The sequence below is a fragment of the Cheilinus undulatus genome, linkage group 4, assembly GCF_018320785.1.
Source record: "Cheilinus undulatus linkage group 4, ASM1832078v1, whole genome shotgun sequence".
NCBI classification, from domain to species: Eukaryota; Metazoa; Chordata; class Actinopteri; order Labriformes; family Labridae; genus Cheilinus; species Cheilinus undulatus.
In genome coordinates, this window is record NC_054868.1 from 26,402,363 (window position 1) to 26,427,172 (window position 24,810).

The 24,810-nt window shown below is 38.7% G+C and overlaps 1 protein-coding gene across 1 annotated transcript in view; it reads left to right on the forward strand.

The window, feature by feature from the left end:
* Nucleotides 1–24,810, forward strand: part of usp43a (ubiquitin specific peptidase 43a) — a 181,703-nt gene that overhangs the window by 22,407 nt on the left and 134,486 nt on the right. Inside the window, exon 2 of the mRNA XM_041784322.1 lies at nucleotides 6,415–6,570. Coding sequence (XP_041640256.1) covers nucleotides 6,415–6,570 — 156 coding nt within the window. The remainder of the gene's footprint in view (nucleotides 1–6,414; nucleotides 6,571–24,810) is intronic.

The window sequence follows — 24,810 nt, forward strand, 5'->3', positions numbered from 1 at the left end:
TAGGGAGAGATAGCTAGGTAGAGGAGGGTTATTTTGCCTGGTGTATGTTTAAAATAAATTCCCACCCTACCCGCACTCTGATCTGTCAATGTTTACAGAGGAAGAGGATGGATGAAGGCTAATGGTGTGAGGTGAGGCAGAGGGGGCAAACAGACATGAGGGTGTGGAAGCAGGAGAGTACAGGCATCCGTCATTAGAGGTCATGACCCCTGCTGTAGAGACTGGGCAGATTTATGGCAGTCTTTTATCTGTCTTTGATGTTCTCTTTGTTTGTTGCTTTCTTTGTTTGTAGAAAAGCAAGTAGTCCTTTATCTTTTTGTTTCTAAAATAAAAAAGAGACATTTGTTGTCACATGAATCATAACTTCTTCTCCTGAGTTGGTTGGGGATAAAACTTTTCTTTTATCTCCAAAATTGAAGTTTTCTTTGTTAATATGACCTGAAACCGAACCCAATTAAAGCCCTTGAAAAAAACACTGGGACCTTGTGTTTCCAGCACAATTTGAGATTTTGAAGGAGTGAAGCTCCATGCTGATGATTACAGGAGGTCGGATGTATCAACAGTAATCTGTTATTTGAAAAATCTGGAACATACAATAAAAGATTCTTTCAAATAAGCACACTATCAAAGAAACGGCTCACTTTAAAAAGTAACTATCTCAAATGATAAAAAACAGACCACCCAGCTAATTTCACCATGTTCTGGTGCAATGAAGTACTGATAGTTGAATCAATAAATGAAACTAATCTGTCTCACAGCTCCATAGAATTAAGAGAAACGCTCTCTTAATCCACCACACCGGGTCAGAGCCAATCAGGTATGGGTTGAGACTCTCTGTCCAGACTGATCAATAGCTCTAAAAAAAGCTCAGTGCTCCCTCAAGTCGACCCTGGCGCCCACCTTGATCCTCTCCTTGACTCACTCTCGAATGTTTTCTCAATAAACACTTCGGCCGTGCTCAGGTCAGATTTAAACACCGCACAGTGTTTGTACAGCAGTCTGACATTTCAACTAACCACTAATTCCTGTCTTTGTCTCAGACGCAATTTCTCCTCAACTTGTTTCAGCCTTTTATTTCTACGTTTACAAGGATTCAATTAAGAAGGGGTTGATGCCTGGGAATACAGATTTGTCTCTTTTTAAGACTTTTGAGGCTGTGTGCCAGTTTTCACCAGGGATGCTCTGGGAGACAGCTCTGTAAACAGATATTAAAGAGATGCCAAGACATCAGCTTTTACACAAGAGCACACAAGAGTCTGATAGAGAGAGACAACAGCTAAGTTACCATGCTCAGACAGGGATTGATGATACTACTGGCTTCATTTCAGTATTGACATAAAACAAATTATCGATAAAAACATCCCCGAGAATGTCTGCCAATAAGCTCATATTTCTGCCTATATCTACAGCTGTATATTATTTAGGCAGAATGTATGAATGTACAATAATGGTTCCCCTTAGCATAACATTTATGAAGTTTTAAATAGAACCCAGGTCTGACTGCAGCTAATTTAGTTTGTTTGCACTTGAATAGAATTTTTTTTTTCAGTATTTCAAGCACTTTGCCAGGATTATCTCACTAAACCACTTTGCAAACTTGTTGTTTAATTAGGGGAAATGAATTCAGTTTGACAGTACAAGCTTCTTTGGAAAGGAAACTATGCTCACTTTGTGCACTACATCACTCCCTGTCTATCAGCAGCTTATTATTGTGCTGTTTGTAGACATTAAAAATACATAAAAGGCTTGGTTTTACTCTTAATGTTTTAAATACATTTATTTTCATTTAATGTAGTCTTATGTAATAATTTCCAGGTTTCTGTTACAGAACTTGGATGTTTTACCCTTTTATTAGTTTTATAAATCAATCATTGTCAATTTAATGTTGCTTTACTGACAAAAAAATACAAAAAAAACCTCTTTGATTTTAAAGTGAAAACAAATTTCTACAAAGTAATGCCAATTACATAAAAATATGTAACATAAAATAAGTAGTTGCATCCAGCCAACGTGAGCTAGTAGGCTCACAGTTAGTCAAACGGGGATCACCTGAGTGTAGTGAATGTGTCTCATGTGATTGTAGTATAAAGACACCTGAATCTGGAAGGTCCAGTAACTGGTTAATTAGTATTCCTGGCTACCATTACACCATGAAGACAAAAGAACATGCCAAGCAACTCAGAAAAAGTTAGTGAAACGTACAAGTCAGGGGACCGATGCAAAAAAACAATTCAAGGCACTGCAAATCCCTGGAGTTCAGCATAGTCCATCATCAAGAAATAGAAGGAATATGGCACACCTGTTGAGATCAGGCCATCCTAACAAACTAAGCGACAGTGCAAGGAGAGTAGTCAAAGAGGTCACCAGGATGCCTATGACTACCCTGAAGGAGTTACAAGCTTCAGCAGCTGAGATGGGAGAGACTTTACATACAACAGCTGTTGCCCAGGTTCGTTACTAGTCAAAACTTTATGAGAGAGTGGCAAAGAGAAAGCCACTGTTGAAGAAAACTCAGATTAAATCTGGACTGGAGTTCACCAAAAGGCATGTGGAAGACTCCATGGTCAAGTAGAAGAAAGTTCTTTGGCTTTATGAGACCAAAATGGTGCTTTTTGGCCATCAGACAATATGCTATGTTTGGTGGAAACCAAACACTGCACATCAGCACAAACACACCATCCCCACTGTGTAGCACAGTGGTGGCAGCATCATGCTGTGGGGATGCTTCTCAGCAGCCGGCTCTGGAAGACTTGTAAAGGAAGAGGGTAAATTATAGGGGAATCTTGGAGGACAATCTTACCCCATCTGTAGGAGAACTTTGGCCTGGGAGTAGACTTATTTCCCATGAAGACAATGACCCGAAGCATACAGCGAAAGCTATACAGAAATAGTTTAAAAACAACAAGGTGAATGTTCTGGAGAAGCCAAGTCAAAGCCCAGACCTCATTCCTATTGAGAATTTGTGGCTGGATTTGAAAAGGGCTGTTCGTGCCCGATCCCTGTGCAACCTGACAGAGCTTGAGCAGTTTTGCAAAGAAGAATGGAGTAAAATTGTAGTGACCAACCTGATTGAGACCTATCCACACAGACTCAGTGCTGTGATTGCAGCAAAAGGTGCATCTACTAAATACTGACATGAAGGAGGTGAATATTTATAAAGTCACTTATTTTTCCTTAAATAGTTGTATTCAGCTGACATTACTTTGTAGAAATCTGTTTTCACTTTGACATCAAAGAGTTTTTTTAATATATAAAGAAACCCCTCTGCCTCTAATTGACTAGTACTCGTTATTGCCTTTGTTGCTTGTTTAGGTACTCATATCAGGGTAAGACAGTCAGAGGCAGAGTGGGGCAGGCCATGCTTTGCTGTTTTTCTGAGATATCTAGTGCCATGAATCAAGCTTGTGGTGATACTTTCTGTCAGCTTTTCTCACTCATCATAGTTTCATATCGATACTACTTGAATACGCCATTTATCCTCTGCTGCATGGGCTGCTAAAAAACATGGAGCATATATTAAAAGCATACTCACTACAACAGGCGCCACTACATCACTCAAGTATTTCTGAAGTTCTCAGTATTGGCCATGCTCAAGTCTGGGGATTGGAATCTGCATTGGGAAACAAAATATGACCAATATGACCATTAATATCCTTTTTTTGTACTCATTTTTAATCTTTTGAGTGACCGTGACTGCTGTGTCACTTTTTGATAGGCAGACATAAAATCACTCCTCCTCCTCCACATTTCCTCCTCTTCTCCCTCTCTTCATCTGTCCCTCATTCCTCCAGCCCCTGTCAGTGTTTCCTCGTAGTGATGAAGCTCATTAGCTGGCTGGCTGTGTCAGGTAGTGTGTGTGAGTGTCCTCTGTGTTTATATTTAGATACTAGGGCACGGTAGGTATGATGTGGTGATTTTTAATGAGGTGTGGAGCAGAGCTTGGATTCTGTCAGTCACACACACAGACAGAGAGAGGCAGACAAGGAGCCAGTCAGTGAAGTGGTAATGCAGTCATTAGTTTTCGTGTTATTTTTCTCTGTCTGACTCATCAACTCACTCCTTTCTATTTGTAATTCAATTAGACAGTCTGGCTGCTTTTCTCTCAAGTAACACCTGTCAGGTTTGGATCTTCCTTGTGTCAGCTTTCTTCTGGTGAACAACCAGTAAATGAAAGAATGAATGTGTTTGTTGAACAGATTTTTCAAATATGATTGATCCTCTCAAATAATACGTAAATCCATACTTTTGTATAGTCTTCTTTGCTGATGATGCAAAATAGCTCAGTCATTAAGTGCTGCACTGCTACACCAGTGGGGTCTTAAACCATGACTGATCGGTAGGAGACAGCTTTAAGAGGCTTATTCTGTGAGATACGGTGTTAAACCGAGTTTACAGTGTGTTTTGTTTGGAGTGCATCTATAAAATGACTCTTTCCTTTCCTTTGGTCTTTATTCATTCATACATCAGGGTGTTTTGAATCAAGATATGCATGAGGAATTGAGATATCTTTTTTTTTTTTCTTAATATGTTACCTAGGTGTGTAATGATTCACAGAAGTCCCTGTTCAGTTCCTACCTCGATTTTTGGGTCATGGTTCGGTACGGGTTCGGTCCATCAATAAAAAAGGAACATAAAGTCCCAGATAATTCTAGATTTCCTTTATTTATCTTCATTATTTTTTAAACTAACGTTAGTGCAGTTAATAGGTTGTTGCATCTAGCATAATTAAGAACTGTCTGTAATAGTTGGTTCAGCCTCTGATGTATTAAACATGAGACAAAAAGAGGAAAATAGAAAATATGAGAAATTAACAGCCTAATATCTCCTGATTTGAAACAACAAAAATAAATGCATCAAAAAATGCCAACATAAATGCGGGCATTTTAGAGCAGTGTATCCTATTTATGATTTATGAAGTGTGCTGTGACACCGGTGCAGTGGTTACTTGTGCAAAATCCTGATTCATGTTCAGTAAGGACCACAGACTCACTGATGAGAACACAAGATTGGACGTTGCAATAGAGCCAGAGCAGTGTGCTTAATTACACGCTTGTATTCTCTGTTCTCTACTTTTACAGGTCTGTAAGTATCGTTCAAAGTGTACAAGCAGCTTTATTTTTGTAGGCTTTTTTAAAACCAGCGCAGAGACAAGGACAGGGAGAGAAACCTGGCGTGTCTCGCTGCTCAGCAGCTCTATCTACAGAAGCAAACTGTTCTTCTTCGTGTGTTTGTTTCACTAACTTCTCCCTCTTCTTTGTTGGTGGTTAAATAACAGTTAGCAAACACATATCAGCATTACTGCCACCAAGATTAGTGGGTAAATACTGTCGCCTTTCTTTTCTTATCTTTTCTTATTTCTAATAGCTCGGACGTATTTGTCCTGGGACTATGCATCAAACCATGACCCCCAAACCGTGACAATTCAGGGCGAATACAACCCCAATTTTTAACACAGTAACACTGTTTAGTATTGAAACTAAGTCAAGAACAAGCTTTATGGTCTTATTTAGGCCATATTTGATTTTATTTATATAATTTGCTGTCGGCCAATCAAGACTGGACTGTGGGCAACCAGAAGGGGAAAGAATACAAGATGGTTGAATTCAAGTAAAAGTACAGTTACTTTAGTTAAAAATTATTCAAGTAAATGTAAATCATATTTAGGTTTACTTTAAGTACTGAGGACTGAGTAACTACTGAGGAGTTGTAAAGCAAAATATGATCCTTCAACATTGACAACGTGAAAATATGAATCTCCAACCAGATTGTTCAGGTTTGCCACAACTTTATAATAAAGTGAAATGCAACAGCTGTTTTGAGATGTGATGTAGAATCTTTCTGTAGCTACATGCTACTTGCCATCATGTAAAGTCAACACCAAACTACCAGTTTCAGGTCTTTGGCAGAGAGGTAGAAACCCTTAGTTTCCACTTTGCTTTTTTAAAATTAGTAATTAGATGATTTTTATAGATAAATATCTAGATATAGAATTAAATGTTCATATACCATGAACATCAAAGCCTGTAATTTGTATCAGTGATGAAACTCAATCATACAGTATGTTTTAGCTCTGAAAGCTAAAGACTAGTGCAAGGGTCCAGATTTTCCCCAGGAAAGATCTGAATTTATCAGAAACAAATCCACCTTTTTGGTTTAAAGTGTGATTTAATGATGAAATTGCTGTCAAATGATGTCTGGGAGATGTTCCTTGATAACATCAAGTGATTACAAATTTGATTGAACAACATTCTAGCATTTCCCGTCCCTCTAATGAGCCCCAGAGCTGAGACAGGTCTAACTTCCAAGTGATGAGCTTCTGTGTTCTCAGTGATTGTGGCCTTGTTATGGACGATGCCAGTATTTAATGATCAGCCAAAGTATCAGATTAATCAGGTTGTCTCCTCTCTCCTTCAGAGCATAGTGGCCAAGTATGGCTCTCAGTTTCGGGGAAACTCTCAGCATGACGCCCTCGAATTCCTCCTTTGGCTTCTGGACAGAGTTCATGAAGATGCTAATTCCAGCCCCAACAACAACAGCAGCAGCAACAACAAGACCAAAGCTAACACCAAGGTGAGTCCACATTGTCAGGCAGCAGCCTCAGGCTGTGCAGCCGGCTTCTCTTTCTGCTGCCACAAACCCACACACAAATACAAATACATGAACAAACTCCTGTGTCCCCTCAGCATTGTCTCCTTCCTATAAGAAAGTTTTTGTACAAGGACTGTGGGAATGTATCACACTTCTAATCTCTAGAAATAGTGTGATTGTGTCATTCTTTATGAGTGAAGGCATGAACACTTGTCTTACAAAAGAGTTAAACCCAGCATTATGTCATCTTGTGAGCACAGTCTCAAGGAAAGATTTTGACTTGACTTGTTTGAGCTGTGATTAGCTCTTGTCTTTGACATTGTGTGACACTTGGTATGTAAACAAGATATTTTATGCAGCCAGTCTCCCTTTTTGTTTCATTTTTCATCCACAAATGATTCAAAGGCAGCAAAAAAAGCAACCTGCTGCTAGAAGTCGAGGTACCATCTGGCAGATATAAAAGCCATCAAATTCCACTTCTGTGGCTGCAGACAGCAAAGAGCTATTACAGTCTGTCTTCAGCTGCAGAATCATGTAGTCACGCTGAAAGGATTGTTTGATCAGAGTGTTGCATCACTTTAGGGTACAGTTGCATTGTTTACTTTGTTACAGCAGACATTATTGGTCCACCCTGCTGTGAAATCACAACACTACAACAAGGTTTGTTTGATTCTAGCCAGAGAAATCAGATCACAATTTTAAAAAGATCATAGAGTCTACTCCTTCAATCCCAGTCCCCCCACAGATCCCAGAATGGTGTTTATTTTGTGGAGACGAGCACTTGTGGTTCTTGCACCTGGAGTTGAGTGAAATTCACTCAGTCTTGTCCTGAAATGAACCTCGGTATGCAGCGAGTCTTTCCGTGTGAGATGTAAAGGAAAAAACAGGCTTTCGTTCCCCTGTCTCTCTATCTTTGTGTCTTTTTATGGGGCGCTCACCTTGTACTCTTGCACTTGGAGAGGAGCCAGGATGGAGGTGATGCAGTGAAAGGAAATGAAGGGCAGACACATCATGTCTGACTTGTTGACTTTTTTATCGGGACTCTAGTGTCAAACTGCAGACCGCTTTATACAAAATGACATCAAAGGTTGTCTTTTTGTATTAGTTCATGTTATTGAAATGAAGGGCAACATTTCTCTCAAATGTGGTCTCATACAGAGTTAGATATAGCTTTAACATAAATTCAAAGCATTTTCACACCTAGAGCTTGTTTTCCTGGTTTGGATCTTGGACCATTTTGTTCTGTTGCCGTATAATAACTTCAAGTTTGGTTTGTGTTCACATGGGGACATTTACAAGCAGACCAAAAGTGGTCTGAAAATGCTTTGATCAAAGAACAGTCGATGTGACAAGGAGGATACTTCATGCTAAATTGTGTCATGTATTAAAATGAGCTAGATCAATATAATGATGTTCCCAGTTAAGTCCTGTACAAACTAAACAACTACAGAGGGGTATATTAACACAGAAGGTCTGAAATTAGCTAGTTAATATACAAGAGGCAAACAATAAGTACGCTCCACAGCATAGTGTCATTGTAAGGGAGCAGAGTGAGCAGATATTGTGCCTTTATTAATTGATCCAGGATTGTGTCATTTATGCTACTGTAGGTAGATCGGAGATATTAACATAAAACTTACCACAGAAAAAAGAGCTTGTTATGGATTGAAAAAGAAGTAATGGAACAGTTAAAGTGCAGTGTTTGATATCAGAAGGTGCAATTGACTTTTGACTTGTCCACTGAGCTGGTTTTTTTTTTCAAAGTAAAATGAGATAGTCAAAGGAGCAGTGGTGTGCTTATTTTATATCTCTGTTGCTGCAGATAGACATCGCCAAACTTTCCCTGACCAAAGTGTGCTGAAAGGACAATACAACAATGCAATTTGTGCAATAAGAAAAATGCACTAGTTATGAAACTAAGATGATCGCGCTTAATGCGTGACTACTGACAGCCTTAAAATAAATATATGTCAACACAATATTACAAGGATATGGACAGAGTGTCTTCTTACATTGCTCAAAAGTAAGGCTGTGATTTATTAACATCTTGTGCTGCCACGTTGTGCTTGTGACACAATTTGGAGCCAAGACGTGTTCAGATTGGAGCTGTCTGGTGTAACTGCAGAAATAATGTTGCACCCCTATTGCTAACAAAAGTACCCATTGAACTTGATAAAATGGCAGAAATTCCTCAGTCAGTGGAGTCAATAGCAGAACAGATTTGTGTCTATTTTAAGCAGACACTGATGGAAAATTCAATGACTATTGTTAGTTTTCATCACTTTTCCTTGCTTTTCTCCTCTACTCTGATGATCTGGTTAAAAATGCTGCAAGGAGCCTCATTTGTCAACAGACCTGTCAACCATGATGTTACATCCATTTTCTTTATATCAAATAATTAATTACAAGAAAAAATAAACAGAAAAAGTGACACTTTGTCATAAATCAACATGGTAAAACTTATTTTAAGACAGACTCTTGGTCTGAGAAAAACATTTGATGTGTATTTTAACTTTAAATTAGTTGGACCCCTGATCCATTTGTAAACATGGATAAGATGAGGTTTATGACCACGACAGCAGCCGGTAAGCAGTCTAAATTATCTGGCTTTACTCTCATGCGACTGTTGCTGTAACCATCTAAAAATAAAACCCGTGTTTCAAACAGACCACTGTACCACTGGCCCTCTGTCCTGACTTTATGCAATTATAGGTATTTAAATATCTGCTTTTTTGCTGTCTGATGGTTGATTTTCCATGTTTCAGTTTCCCACTAGTTTAAAATTAAATGATGAACCTGGAAAAAGTACATTTGATCTGCCTGGTATGTTTCTCTTACAGGCACACTCTACTACTGTGAAATTAGGTTTGGTGATGCATTAGTCCACTCAATATTTTGTTTGCATTTGTTAGCACAAAATACTCCACCAGAGAAATCCGAAGAGTTGTCTTAGTCCAGGAGTCTGGCAAAAAAGAGAAAAAAGACTGTATTATATCAGGGCAATAATTTTTGGGTTATTTTTTGGTATTAAGCTCCATTATTACTGTTACCAGAATAAGGAGTTTTTATGGACCCTTGAATCAGTCTCTTCAAGTTATATATAGTCTGTAATGCATAATTTGATCATGTGATTCAACTCGCATGTGTTTGCATGCTCATTATGACATTAAATACCGGATAAGCAGACCTGCTGTGATCATCAGCCTCTGTGACAAACCCCTAGTGTTTAATTACATTCGCTAAGTATCCTGTCCCCTCGCCTTGTGTGGAGTTTGGCAGCAGCTTCCCTGGTTCGCCCTCCTGTCTGGGCCTCTCCGTGCTGCCAGCTGACTATTTTCTGCTCCTGTCTATGACATAAAAACTGTTATGAGCTGACACTATTGCCACGCTGCCACTTGATGCCCAGCTCCGCTCTGCTTAAAGCAGTGCTAATAGAGACAGCCTTTATGCCACATAAACAGCTTAGGGCTGTGGCTCTCATTAGGCTTCCAGTGAATCATGGCATCATAAAGCCGGCTTTCCTATGCTGCTGTTAGGAGGCAGGGAAGAAAATCCATGACATTTTCACTCTAGGATGTCAGATTTTGTTTAAATGAAAGGCCCATCATGCTTCCCTTAAATTGATTTCATTCATGTTGTACAGTGTGCTAAGACTTAAAGTGCTGATGTACTCTAAATGCTCTTAGGTGTTGGAGTTCTGAAGGTTATGGGTATTGCATAATTTATTTGTTTAAGCTTTATTTAACCAGGTTTGTCCCACTGAGATCTGAGAGCTCTATTCCAAGGGAGACTGGACTAAGAATGGCAGCAAAACATTTAAAACTGGAAATGAGTTGGAAGCATATTCCACTAGTGGAAAATGGTGGCTAAGTTTGGGAAGTAGAGGCAGTAAGTTCTCTCCCCTCTTAACAATGAAGTGACTAAATGTTTTATCCTTACAACCTGTGCAGTTTTCTGTCTCACTGCTGTTGTTTTGGTAGTCCTCTGGTACTGTAACATATTTTGAGCTCAATTGTTATTGCTGTTATGTTTATTCTCTGGAGATGTGTTTCTCAAATAATGAGCTGAGAGTTGTGTTTCATTGTCTCATTCTGCTCTCAGCTTCACGTAGGTTACTTGGAAAACAAACAAAACAAAATCCCTATTTTGCTTGCAGGTGGTGTTACATGCTAAAATGTGTAGAGGCAGTAGTCTTCACAAAGTCTAATCTGTATAACAGGACACTATGAAGAGCACCATTTTTAAATTGTAGACTTGAGTATAAATGAGTTGAGCAGTCCCCCTGTGATTATGCTAGCAGTTAAGTGGATGAATGAAGTTAAGGATTTATTCGGATTCCTGTGAGCTCGACTCAGAAACAACAAGTGTCAAAGGTCTTTTAGACGACTTTTTTTTTGGATCCAGGCAGTTTCCCAAATTATAGAGTGCAGCCACAAGCAACCTCACACCAACTACAGCCTCCAAAATGTCCATGAATCTAAACACCAACATGTTGAAACAAAGGTGCATAGTGCAAAGAAGATGCAAGTGCTTTGGTTATATGATGTATGGCAATTAAATTACAAGACTGCACTTATGAGGATAAAACCAAGTGGTTCACAGTCGCACTGAGTATGTATTAAAGTTTGGGTATTCACGCACAACTGATGTAAGTTTCCAGTAAGTGATGTCTTTAGTTCGCTGCTAGTTTCTGATTGAAGTACATGTGTTTTTGCTAAGGTGTCGGAAAATGATTAGCTTAAAAGTTAAACAATGCATTAACTTTAATTTTTGGTGACATTGAACAAAACAGCAGCTGAATCTTTTGGCACACTACCTGAGGTGTATGGGGAACACAGTGTAACGTGCATGTGTGTTTAAATGACATGAAAGATTTTATAAAGGCAGAGAGGATGTGCAAGATGATAAATGTTCTGGGTGCCCATTCACGTCAAAAACTTCTGAAAGCATTCAACAAATTTGAACAGGTCCTTCAACATGATTGATGACTCAGTATAACAATGATAGCAGAAATGGTCTCCATTCATAAAGGAGCAGTTCGGCAAATTTTGCATGAAAATTTGAACCTGACAAAAGTGAATGCCAAAGTTGTCTTAAAACTTCTGACTCCTGATTAGCAGAAAAATGCTGGAAAATCTGGGAAGATGTTGTGGAAAAAATTTAATGAAACTAAAAGTGATTACATGTGATGAAACTTGGATCTTCTAACATGATCCTGATACAAAACGGCAGTCAGTGTGTTGGAAAACATTATCATCACTGCTGAAATACTTGGCTGTATTCTGTAATGTGAGTGTTAAAGGCACTGGACAGCTTTTATTCATATCTACGGATTTATATTGTCAGTGGCAGTCATTCTTGAGCGCCATAAGATCTATTATAAATATCTGTCTTCTTTTGCAAATTAACTTCTGTTGATGTTACTTTTCATGTCTCATAAGTGTCACCATAAAGAGACATAAGTTAATTACATGTTGAGTCAAAGTTTCAGGGAAGCTTGTTTAGAGCCTAGTTTTTATTTTGAAAAATTAAACAATTTTCACCACCAATTTGATGACTGATCAAATCTATTTCTTTATTAATACAGTACTGCACACTATGCAAGAAGAAACACCAAAAAAGCAGATTTGTGTCACACTGTCTTGTTGAACGCAGTGCACCTGCTGCAGGAGCAGTTGGACCAGTCCTGCTACTCCATACAAGTAACATTACATAACACAAGACTGAACACACATGAAGGCAGCTCAGTAATGTTAATCCTCCTTCCAAAGAGACCTCGCTCAACTTGCTTGGTTTCTTTCACGCCTCACTGCCGACACATCAGCAGCATTCCTCACCAGCAAACCGAAGACCACAGCGAAGTCAGAGATTTGTGCTCAAAACAATCTAAAAACATCAATTCTTCATTTCTGTCAAATGCACAAAGGGTTTGACAGTAGTCATCATAGGAATGAGAAAGAGATTGTTTTGTTTGAAGTGCTCCATGGATAAGCTTTTTGTCATTCCTAATGGCTCACATGCTGTTGAAATACCAGCTTTCCTCCTCCAGCAGGTCAGAAAAGGAAGAACTACGAGTGAAAGAGGCTTTTTAACCTAAATACTGCAATGCAAAGCATAGCTCCTGCTGCATAGAATCACACATACTATAGTTCACTATTTTATCCTCGAACACCTCGAACAAAATACAAAAACAAATATCTTCTGAGAAAAGTCCCGAGCAAACTCAAGCTTGGTATAGTTGGAGAGAGGCATAGATTTCTCAGCTTTCTCTCAGAGAGCTCCTGCAGTGAGCTACATTTAGCCCCAGGCCCTCCATGAGTGGGATTAAGAGCAAGTGCGTTTAAAAACTCATCCATCTTACCCCTATGGACAGTAGTGGGACACAAGGTTTGCCAATGCAACCCCAGTGCCAAAGCATTATGTATGCATTATTCCATTTAAATGCCGATAGTGGTCGGCCGCTCTGCCCCTCGAGAGTTGACAGCAAAGAGAAAGAGAGAGAGAGAAGGAAAGCGAGAAAGAGAGATCCCCCTCTTCCCCCCTGGGCCAACTGCAAAGACTTTAAAATCGGGTCAGTGGATGCTGTAAAGCCAGCAAGCCCTGTTATTGACAGGGTCTCAAAGAACGAGTTTGATAGTCCTCCATGTGATTTTGGCTCGGAGTCTCAAAGGGGGTGGAGGGCAGATGTCGATGAATGAGATGAATCAGCTGACAGGTGGGGTGACAGAGCGAGGCTGATGAGTCCTTGATCTGGAGTCCCCTGTTCCTGTGTCAGTCATCACTGCATTAATTCTCTGATAGCAAATCCACCTCCCTGGATGGATTTAAAACAGCATTTTCCCTGAAGATAACATTTAAATGTAGCCTCTGATTCCTCACACTTAACCTGTCTAAATGTGTTCATAGATTATCTGAAGCAGAGAGTGTAGAGCCATAAAGAGCTATACTGTAAATAAAAGATCAGTCTTTTAAACTAACTGCAGTGAAGTAACTCAGTGCTGTTGATGAATGACAGTTACACACTCTTGTAAATAAAAAATTAATGTTCCATAAATATGTCAAGTTTTAATGAGTTATTAAATAACTTATTTGCCCCTGAGGAGTATATTTGCAGATAGCCGAAAACATTTGTAAATATTTAACACATAAATCAGAGCTTTTATCAAATTTTAAAGCAGCTTTGAACTCAGACAACTTAATTTGAGTCATACTACAGACTTAATTATTAGATTTGTATACAGTATAAGGTATACTCTTTTTGAAACGACTTAACCTTTCATATCCAAAGTTGAAGAAAAATGATTTTGACTGCATCAGAAAATAACCGAGGAATATTTCCTGTCCTTTCTCTGTTCTGTTTTGAAGCCTGGGCGGCCAGTTGCAGTCTGGTCTCCTGTACCCTTCACTGCTCGGCTCCTGCTCTCTGTCACACACAGGTTACATCAAAGCTGCATAACCTCTAGCACGGTCACCACCACACACTAAGACAGCTACTCCATCTAACAAAAAGTGACATTTCTGAGATGCCACAAATTCCAAAAGATGAAGAGGTAGAGCTTGAGACAGATTCCCTTGTGTATTTTTATTCTTTGAAACCGTTCTCAACAAAAGTTCACCTGTGCAGAAATAAGTGGATTTTTTCATGTTGGTGAAAAATACTGAAGCACTTTTTGTTACTGAGAGTTTCTAACTTGTAAAAGCCTTCACAACACATCCTTTTAAAGATATAACATTCCTTTAGCATACAGGGAAAACATAGATACCAGTTTAAGAATGATCTGAGAGTTTCTGTATTTTATCAGTGCCAAACAGTTTGGACAGAGTGAACAGGGTCAGCTAATCCCCCTGTGCCATCCTACCCCTCTAATAGGATTTACACAAGAGGGGGTAAGAGGCACTTTAAACAGAAACTATTTTATTTTTCAAATACAGTATTTCCCAACATATATTTCTGCCCTCACTTTTTGCCACGGCCTCATCCATTATTCACTTGGCCAGTTCAAGTGTCTTTTTCGAAGCCTTTTTCCTGAGGTAATGTCTCAATTTATCAGCAAGCGAGGGCTGAATGACTGAATAGGCTTTCTTTTCCCGTCTCCCTCTGTCCTGAAACTGAAACCTTGTTCAGCTTCTGCACGGGTGGGATTTAGGGCTGAAACGATTCCTCTAATTATCCAATGATTTGATTCAAAAAAGTCCTCGATCTTCCTTGGTGCTTTGCTTAGATCAGTCCTATATCCATATGCTCATGCTGTAATCTTGGACATTGCGCTGTGTGTTGCACGGTGTGCTGTGTTTCGCACAAAGGGCTATTTCTGTGGCACAATGCACTTGTTTTCACTGCTACTAAAATGTAACATGCATGATTTGAGGCATGAAAATCACGAGGGAAGAGAAGATAATGTAGTAACGCTTACAGTCACGCGTCCTGTGTTTTTACGCATCCACTGGCCGTGGCTTCATAACAACTATGGCACTATGCCTGCACCGGTGAACCTATGCAAATCTCCGAGTTTACGCGCTGCCTGCATGACTTGCTGGTGTGAGACAGCGCTCAGTTTGTTTCTGCAGACTTCAGGGAATTTCATAAACTTCTCTGATTGACCTGACAGTTTCACAGAACACAGGCAGGCTTCACGATTCAGGTCCTGGTTTGGTGCCTTGTGCATAAAAATTGCCAACACTCTGCTGATTCCAATGTACTGGCATTAATGTTAGCACAAAAACTGTGCCAACTCCATATTAAAGTACATGGATTTGAATATAATGTCATGACAGCCTCTGTTGGTAACTGGCGGCCAGATATTTTTGTCCATATAGTGTAGGTGTAGATATGATTTCTACATGACCATAAAAAAATTGTAGCCACTTGACCAATAGTTGCCTTGACTGCATCATCTAACTGAGATTAGAGTATTTTTCCATTGAACTGTTCCTCCAATTGGCTTTATATTTGAATCACTGAATTCCCAAGGCAATTAAGTATCAAATTTGAGGTCAATCATGTACTTGCTTAAAATTGATCAATTGATCGAAAATTAGATTAAATAGCAATATGGCCTGCTTCAATTTTCAAATTGCAGGTGCAATATTTCTTTAACCTGAAATTTGTGTCAAAACACCATTTTTTTTTTTTTTTTTTTGCAGCAGAGATGTTATGCATTACATATCATGCAATAATTCCAGAGCCATTTTGCAATACAAGTCAAAATCATCACAATTAGATAATTTTTTTCAAAAATGTTCAGCCCTTGTTTAATCTAATATTCTGTTGGTTATAATATGGAGTAATTATTTACTTGTGTTTGTTGGAAAATACAGTTTGTTGGTTTGATGATCCGAAACATTTAAGTATGATAAAATATGCAAAAAAATCAGGAATTAGAAAGGGGCCAAATACTTTCTCAAATCGCAGTATGGGGGGAAAGTCGCAGAAGAGCATCTTCCCAGGTCTTTCAGGCCTACTCTTAATGTGCACATGCTCTGAGCTACTGTGGTTTAAACAGACACTGCAGTAGTTAATGAAAAAGTAAAAGAAAGTGGGAAGGTCACCAACAGTTTTCTAAATATTTATGGAGTCACAACTCAATCCTGCAAAATCTTCCTTTGAGCAATTAAGAATCTTTTTATTCCACTACCAAAAAAAACAAACAAGACAATGCAACCCAGCTAGGGATCTGGACATGTGATCGCCTAAAGCCACTAGCTTTAAGCAGAGTGAGGAGCAGACTGCAGAGGTCTGTGGAGGAACTAACTTCTTTCTGACTCAGCAAATTCAGATTTTGTGAAATAATTTAAACTTTTCAGTCCTAATAAGTGACTGAGTCTTTCAGATCTACACAGCTCCTCCTGGAGCCACAAAAATTGCAGTAAGTCATTTTTTATACATTTGCAGAGGAACCATCATAGATTTATGGCAGACTGTTTTTGGTAGTTTGTGACGTTAAAAGTTATCTATTAAGAGCTGGACAAAAACAAGTTCCTCCTGTGAAGAAGAAGGATGGTCATGATCGACTTTTTTTCATTTTTTTTTTTAGCAGATAATCAATATAAAGAGTTTAATTCTTCAATATGAGTCTGACAGAGTAGATAAAGCAGAAAACAATTCATGGAAAAACGAGACAAGTGGTTGAAAATGTATTTTTGATTGTGTTGGGAAAAAATGGGTTTCCAAGTATCTTTTCAAGGGTAATATGGCTTTAGTCACATTAAAAATATCATTTGCCATTCCAGCTCACTTGCAGGGCTGCTGTAAAACCTGTAAAGTTGGTATTGGCCTGAAAAAATGTAATATCAGTCAGGGAACTGTCGACTGTTCATTGTAAAGTCTGCTGACATTTTAGAGGGGATATCTTTGCCTTAGGATATCAGGTTCATAATTCCAGAATATTTAACTTTGATATGAGAACAGGAACATTTATTTATCAGTACATGCCCCTGTATCACTGCCACCAAAGGTGTTCATTTGGTTGTGTTAAAAGTACTTACAAGTTAATTAAGACATAAATATTAATTGAACAAATAGTAAATAAACAATGATACAGTTTGATAAAAGATCTTTGTTGTTTTGACTCTGTGGAGATATTGTGCTAAGGACAAATGACTTAAAGCTGGATAAATCCCCTACCGTGGAGTTCATACTGGTAGAGGATGAGTTGCTGAGACCAGATGGTGGATGAATTGATGGATGATGATTCTGTAGACTGGGATGTGATTGGGAAATGGCGGGGCACCTGCAGTAAGAAAGCAGAAAGGCTGGTGATGAGGGTGAGACATCATGCAACTGAATAAATGACCGCCTGATGAGAGATCTGATTTCTCAGTGGCAGTCCCAGAAATGACAGCAAGAATTCTGAGTTAAGCCTGGCACGTGCCAAAAGATTTCTCAAATTTAACTGATTCTGAAGATGTCAGAAATCACACACACTTACAGATTCCATCCAAAAATAACCAGAGTCTCAACTTTCAAGACTCACAGTCTCTTACTGTCAAATAAGGCTTTTGATTTAACAAAAGTCTTTTAAGGCTTGGTGCCCCCCACCCCACCCCACCACCACCACCACACACACACACACACACACCCCCACACACACACCCACACACACACACACAACAGGATTTCTGATTCAAAATCAGGATGGCCTTGAACTCTTTCAAGCAGATTAAGAAGGGTAAAATCATGACTCTGGTTGGAAGGAAGGAATCTATCCCAAAACCATTCTGATCATCTTGGAGTGTGTGCACCACCAATGGAAGGGATTAATAAGAAATATACTCTTCTTGGCTGAACTCACTTAAAAAATAAGACATTTTCTTGTTTTGAATTAAGAAAATTGCAAGTGAACTCTTAGATAAAAAGGTCAATCATGGTCAATATAATTTGGCTTTTTTGACAAAAAAATAACAGACCAAAAAAAGCTCATTAATATCAAAGTGAGAACAGATTTCTACAAAGTAATGTCAATTGTAATATGAAATAAGTGACTGCATAACTAATACAAGTGACCTGATTCAACAGAGGTCCTGCCAGCTGGTTCTAGTAGTTTCACAGTTCGTGAAATGGGGATCACATGAGTGCAGTGAATGTGTCGCTAGTGTAAAGACACCTGTGTCTGGAAGATCAGTCACTGGTTAATCAGTATTCCTGGCTACCATTACACCATGGAGACAAAAAGGAACACCCCAAGCAACTCAGAGATAAGGTTATTGAAAAGTATAATTCAGGGGATTGATTAAAAAAAATCTATGTCACTGAACATTCTCTGGAGTTCAGTTAAACCCATCCCATCCAACCTAGACCAGGCCATCCTCACAAACTGAGTGACTGTGGGAGAGACTCTGCATACAACTGTTGCCCAAGTTCTTCATTTCTCAAAGCATTACAGGAGAATGGCAACGAGAAAGCCAGCAGTGAAGAAAACTTGTATCAAGTCTTGACAAGAGTTGGCCAAAAGGCATGTGGCTCCATGGTCAAGTGGAAGAAATTTCTTTTATCTGATGAGACCAAAATAGTGCTTTTTGGCCCTCAGACAAGACGCTATGTCTGGCAGATATCACTGCACATTATCACAAACACACCATCCTTACTGTGAGGCACAGTGGTTGCAGCATCATGCTGTGGAGATGCTTCGCGGCAGCTGGCCCGGGAAGGTTCGTAAAGGTAGAGGGTAAAATGAAAGCTCTAAAATATCTGGAAATCCTTGAGGACAATCTTATTCGGTCTGCAAGAGAACTACGGCTTCGTAGAACATTTATTTTCCAGCAAGACACTGACCTGAAGCATACAGCGAAAGCTACACAGAAATGGTTTATAACAAAGTGAATGTTCTGGAGTGGATGAGTCAAAGCACAATCTGATAGAGAATTTGAGGCTGGACTTCACTGATCACCATGCAGTCTGACAGAGCTTGGGCAGTTTTGCAAAGAAGAATGGAGAAAAAGAAAGTGTCCAGATGTGCAAACTATCCTCGTAGATGGTGCTGTGATTTCATTTAATGGTGCATCTACCAAATATTGAAATGAAGGGGTGAATTTTTATGCAGTCACTTATTTTTCTTTGAAATAAACAGTTAAATGCCAAAACATCCCAGCTGTAGTATGTGGACTAGCACTAGGTAGCTTTATTTCAACGTAAACCACTACACACAGCTGAGAAAATCTACTGAAGTATGAAAGGTGTTGACAGCAAAGGAGTACTGCTTGGCTCTGCAATTGAAATGTCAGAACTCATGCATGATATTTGTGTGCAGAGAGATGTAGAATACTGGAGCAGCTAGTGTTTGTGAGCAGAGGGATCTGGAATAGGGACCCCCCACCCAGCTGTGGAGCCTTCCTACAGAGGAGTGCTGTGATTGAAATGCCATACTACGGGAGGTTATGAAAAATTAAATATGTCCTCTCAGGGGGCAAAACAGTTGCACATAGACAGAGAGACAGAGACGCACACAGGAGATCCCTAAGTGGCAGCAACATTAGCCCAGAGATTGATTCACGCCTAGTAGATGGCAGCAGATGCTCCTTTCATCCACCTCCCGTCCTCTGCTGCTCCTTCACATCCTACAGGTGCACCGTTTGTGTGACAGTGAATAGAAAGTTCTCAGTATGATCTTTTAAATCCTTCTCTTGCATGTTTAAAAAGTGCAGATATGCCCTTGCTTGCTCTTTTTGTCTAAGCTCTCCATCTTACTCAGAAGTGCTCCTCTCTCAAGTCAGGAATGTATTTTTCTCTCCACTTTATCAGGCTTTTTTTTTTTTTTTGCCATTACACAAACACACACACACACGCAGGTGACTAGTTACTCCTGGTGGGTCAGAAACGCTTTCACCAGTGAGCAGGTGGACATTCTCAGTGAAAGGCTTTTAATGGATCGCACTACATGAATGAAAAATTCACGACATTTCTTCAGAATCGTTTAATTAAATACATGAATGTTTCAAAAGATGTCCCGCTTTAAATAGCTCAAGAACATCTGAAAGATAAAATTCAGCCTATACAGAGAGAGAGAGAGAGCAGAGAGAGGAGAGCAGGGAAAGCATGATGAGAGGAGTTGGTGGAGAGGTTTCTCTTTTAGGATTAGGGTGAATTGAGGACTATGGGAAGTTAATGGAAGTTGGACTTGTATTGTAAATGCTGAAGCATTCACGCCTTAGATTCTGAGAATTATATAGTAACCCTTTCAGACTGAACTCTGCACAGAAAAAGGGAATTTAATGACCTTCACATTCATAAATGTCTCATCTTTTCTTTCTATAAACGCTATATTAAAAGAGGTGAAGGAAATTCTGTATCCTTTAATTGGCAGAAGGGTATAGCTTTTTCAAAGACTTCAGGTATCCCTCACTGTTTCTTACGGCGCTCATATTACAAGATGATTGAATCTGAATTTGTGTTTCCAGGTTATGCTGCAGATCAGATAGCTGCTTTAAATTTGGGTATTTAGAAAAGAGAACTGATTGTTGACTAAAGAGGTCAAGGCTGTTTTTTATGATTTGGTTGTAGTTAACAAATTTGATGAACTGCTTGGAGTTCTGCTAGACTTCCCTTGTCTGTTTCTCACAGCCCTGAGCCCAATGACTAAAGGTGATGTTTACAATAGAGATGAATGACTCGTGTCAGGCTGATAAAAGCCAGAATGGCTGTCAGTGGTAGAGTCGCTTGTCTCTTGGGCCTTTGTGTGGATCAATCAGGGGGAAAATAAGACATTGACAAGCAGTCATTACTGCGATGGGGTCTCATAACATAAAACTGTAAGATCCTAAAGTCTGAATGAAAGTTGACCAAAGAAGTGAACATTTTCTTCTTTTAACAGAGTGTGAATTTCCAGGGGGCGCATTGGGGATTTCTCCCCTTCTGCTTCTGATATCTCTCCCTCTGATGATAAATTTTCATCTCCAGGGGGATAGGTTTTTTTTCTGTGCCTCTGCTTGGACTGAATGCATCCAGCTATTTAAAAGTGGGGGTCTGGTGTCAGCATTTGCTGAGAGATGGAAACGTTTATCCCAACCAGACTTGAGATTTATGTGCTCACACTGTGGTCCGCATTGTGCACAACCTTACTTCTCACACTAATGCACGAAATCAGAACAGACTGTGACCAACATCTAAATGTTTTCTTTTCAAAATCCAAGCAATGCAGTTCACTATCAGCTACAGTGATGGCAATCATGCTATCCAGAATGTGGGTTGGGGCTCGGGAATTGGGGAACAGCCATAAGGAATGAATGGGAACAGAGGAAAGTTAGTACTTAACAGCTCTAAATGGATCTTTATGCTGCAAGTGTCATCAAAAAATTCTACATACACTGAAAATGATCTGTTTGAAATAAATGCCAGGAAAACATGGACATAGGTTCTAAAGAAGGGTTCCTAACAGCTGGGTCCTGTAATTTTCACTAAGCAGAGGTATGCGTGGTGCATAGGTTTGGCATTACTTTTAACTGCAGATGTAGCATGTTAGTGAGTATTTTATGGATGTGTGATATCCCCAGTACCCTTGTATGTTATGATAAAGGCAAATGTAGGTCTGTACTATTTTTTATGAATGATGGAGCACTTTAGTAGTGCTGTAAAATTGAAATAATTGCAAATGTGGTGAAAGGCTGTGCAATCATGTATCTGCATAAAAGGTTGCAATTATTTTGTATTGAGCCGTACTTGAAAGGTTTACTAAGGCTAGCAGAAAGGCCTTTAAGTTACAATAGTGCCACTATTGCACTTTGTTGAAGTACCCTATTTTTTTTTTTTAAAGGAAAGAAACTACTTTTATTTAGGGAAAAATATTAATAGTTTTTGAAAGCAGTACTATATAAATGTAATGTTTTGTTTTTTATTTTTCACCCTTCTTGATATTTTCTCTGCATTTTCCATGATAACCGAGCAAGAAGGCTCATGATACCATACATGTATGACATGTATGTAAACCGTAACAAACAGTCACAAATCACAATACTGTCCAGTATAACTGCAATCGCACATAATTAACATATTGTGCAGCACTTCTCTAAAGCACACATCAATTAGCGTTTCTATCATCTTTATCAACAAAACACATTTTGGGGTATTTTCCATTTCATTTGTTGAGAATAAAAACATTTGGAACATTTCTTGTAGATTCAACGCTAAGACAGCTCGGGGACAGAGAGTCATCTATTATGATATTTGGTTTCTCTGGTATTTTCACACTAAATGGTACAAGTTATGAACACACCTTTCCCAGTTTCTTTGTGTTGTATTTCCTGAACTGCAGCCTTATCTGCTTATTACTATCCCTGTAGGATATACACAGCAGGTTATCTGATAAGGTATTACAGGTGGAAGGAGTGAAATTAACTCTGTGGATTCATGAATAAATTGCCACATGCAGTTTTACAGTAATTAATAGTGAGATAAATCAAAGATAGCTGGTGGCTATTATAGATATAGTCAAATGAAAAATTTCTGTAACATTTTCTGTCTTCTTTATTTTCTGTGTGATCAGTGTTTGGTGTTGAGAACTGGTTTTGCTGGGGCTTTGTTGGTCTTGGTATGTTCAGGTAAATAGAGTTTGTCCAGCAGGCTCATTGTGCTGCTTTCCTTATGACACACCCTTAACCTGCTTGTCTTCCTTATATAGTCATGTCTTCCTGGTGCATGCAGACCTGGTTATTAGGATGCAGTCTGACCTGTTCTTCATTGTACATTATTGTCCTCCAGGGCCAGAACTGAAAAGAAAATACTTACGTCACTCAAGAGCAGGTCAGTGAGTTTCAAGTACAGCAAACAATGAGAGAACAGTGGAAGTTAACACTTCAACAGACAAGGATGCAAGGATACTTTTAAATATTTAAACAAATATGAACTTAAAATTATTTTACAAAAATCAAGTTTGTATTCTGTTACACCAGATAGATAAAATTAGTAAAGATTTAGCGGTCATGAATGCATCTTGTTTCAGGGCAGGGGTGTAGATGAGAGGTGAACAGAAAACAGACAACTCATAAGCAATATGCATTCATTAGTAAGGGACTGATGACTGACTTTAACAGCACAACCGTGATGCAAAGCTTAGGACAACAAACATTAAAATATATGCTTGAAGCAAATTTTAAACCCTGCTTGCCTTAAAGCAACTAAAAAATAAATGTCAGAATTCATTTTTGTGTGGTTTCGCGCCCACTGAAGGTCCCTGAGTGCAACTGCAGTGTTGTCATACAAAGTGCCCCCCCCCTCCATAGACAGCATACATTTGTTAAAAAACAGAACTTTTATTTCCAAAGACATTGTGAGAAAACAAAACTTTTTTGAATGACAAGGTATTGTAATATTATCAGACTTTGTATAAATATGCCTCTGCTAGCATGTATAGCCTGTCGCTCACTAGTTTTTTGCACGTATCATATGTGTTTCACCTGGCTTAATAGTTTCAAGGGCTGCAGTAATCTTTTCTTTTGTAATAGAGCATTCTATCAATTCTTCTGTCGATTAATTGAGTAATCTAATAAGAAATATTTAATTTTTTTAATCTATCACTTTTGCTTTTTCAAGAGAAATACTAGACACATGAGAAAAGAAGATGTGTTTTTTTTTTTTTTTTTTAAGATTTATTTTTGGCCTTTTTGCCTTTATTTGATAGGACAGTGGATAGAGTTGGAAACAGGGGAGAGACATGCAAGAAATAGTGCCACGGGCCGGATTCGAACCCGGGTTGCCTGCGTATATGGCATGCGCCTTAACTACTTGACTACCGGCGCGCCAAGATGTGTCTTTTAAATTAACTGCTTGTATATGACAAATATTAACAGGTTCTCTAAAGAAAATATATTTTACAAAGTATGATAAATTCTGATGGTAATTTACATTTATTAAAGTAAAAAAAGGAAAGTTAAATAATTCAATAAAATGCCAAAATTTAGGTTTTGGGACTAAGAAATTTTGGGTGCTAACACTTTATTTATTATATTGTATTTTATTTGTATTTTCCAATTAATCATTGAGCTAAAGGACACTTGATCATTACACTTTCTTAATTTCATGCATGAGTGTATTATTTCACATTCTAGAAAGACATAAAGCTCCATTATTCACACAATGATCCAGTGATGTCAGTAAAAGTTGATCCACTGTGGAAATGAGACATTTTAACAGACCTTGAGAACACATTTTAAGGGATGAAGGTGCTCCCATGACCTGTTGAATCCTGTTCATCTCAGATCTATTTGGTCTCTTTGGGTCTGTCTGAAATGTATATATACGTTATAATGGCTGCACTGAAATACTTCCAGGTTGTTTCACTCAGTGAGGAACCTTCCTAAACAAAATGGACTATTCAAACAGCTCTGTCTCAGTCGCTGCTTGTGGCCATAATGTGTTTCTCTTTGATTGGTGTGTATTTATTATCAATATGTAGTCTTATTAAATGCTTCAGGTTGCTGAATGTCATAGCCAGTGCATGTGTAAAAGACACAGGACAAATGCCTGTCAGCATCACTGTATCATCTTCTCTTTTCCTTCATGAGTTTCACACCTTGCATCATCTCTACATGTTATAATTATAATAACAGCTTAATCATTGTACCACACAAATAACTGTCTGTACCAAACACAGCATGCCGTACAACACACAGTGCGATGTCCAAGCTTATACCATGGGCGTATATTGTCTGAATACAGTAGATCATTTGTTATTTATTCAAACATTTACTTCAGTTTGATTTCTTTATAAGATAGGAGAATTGTGAAAGCATGAT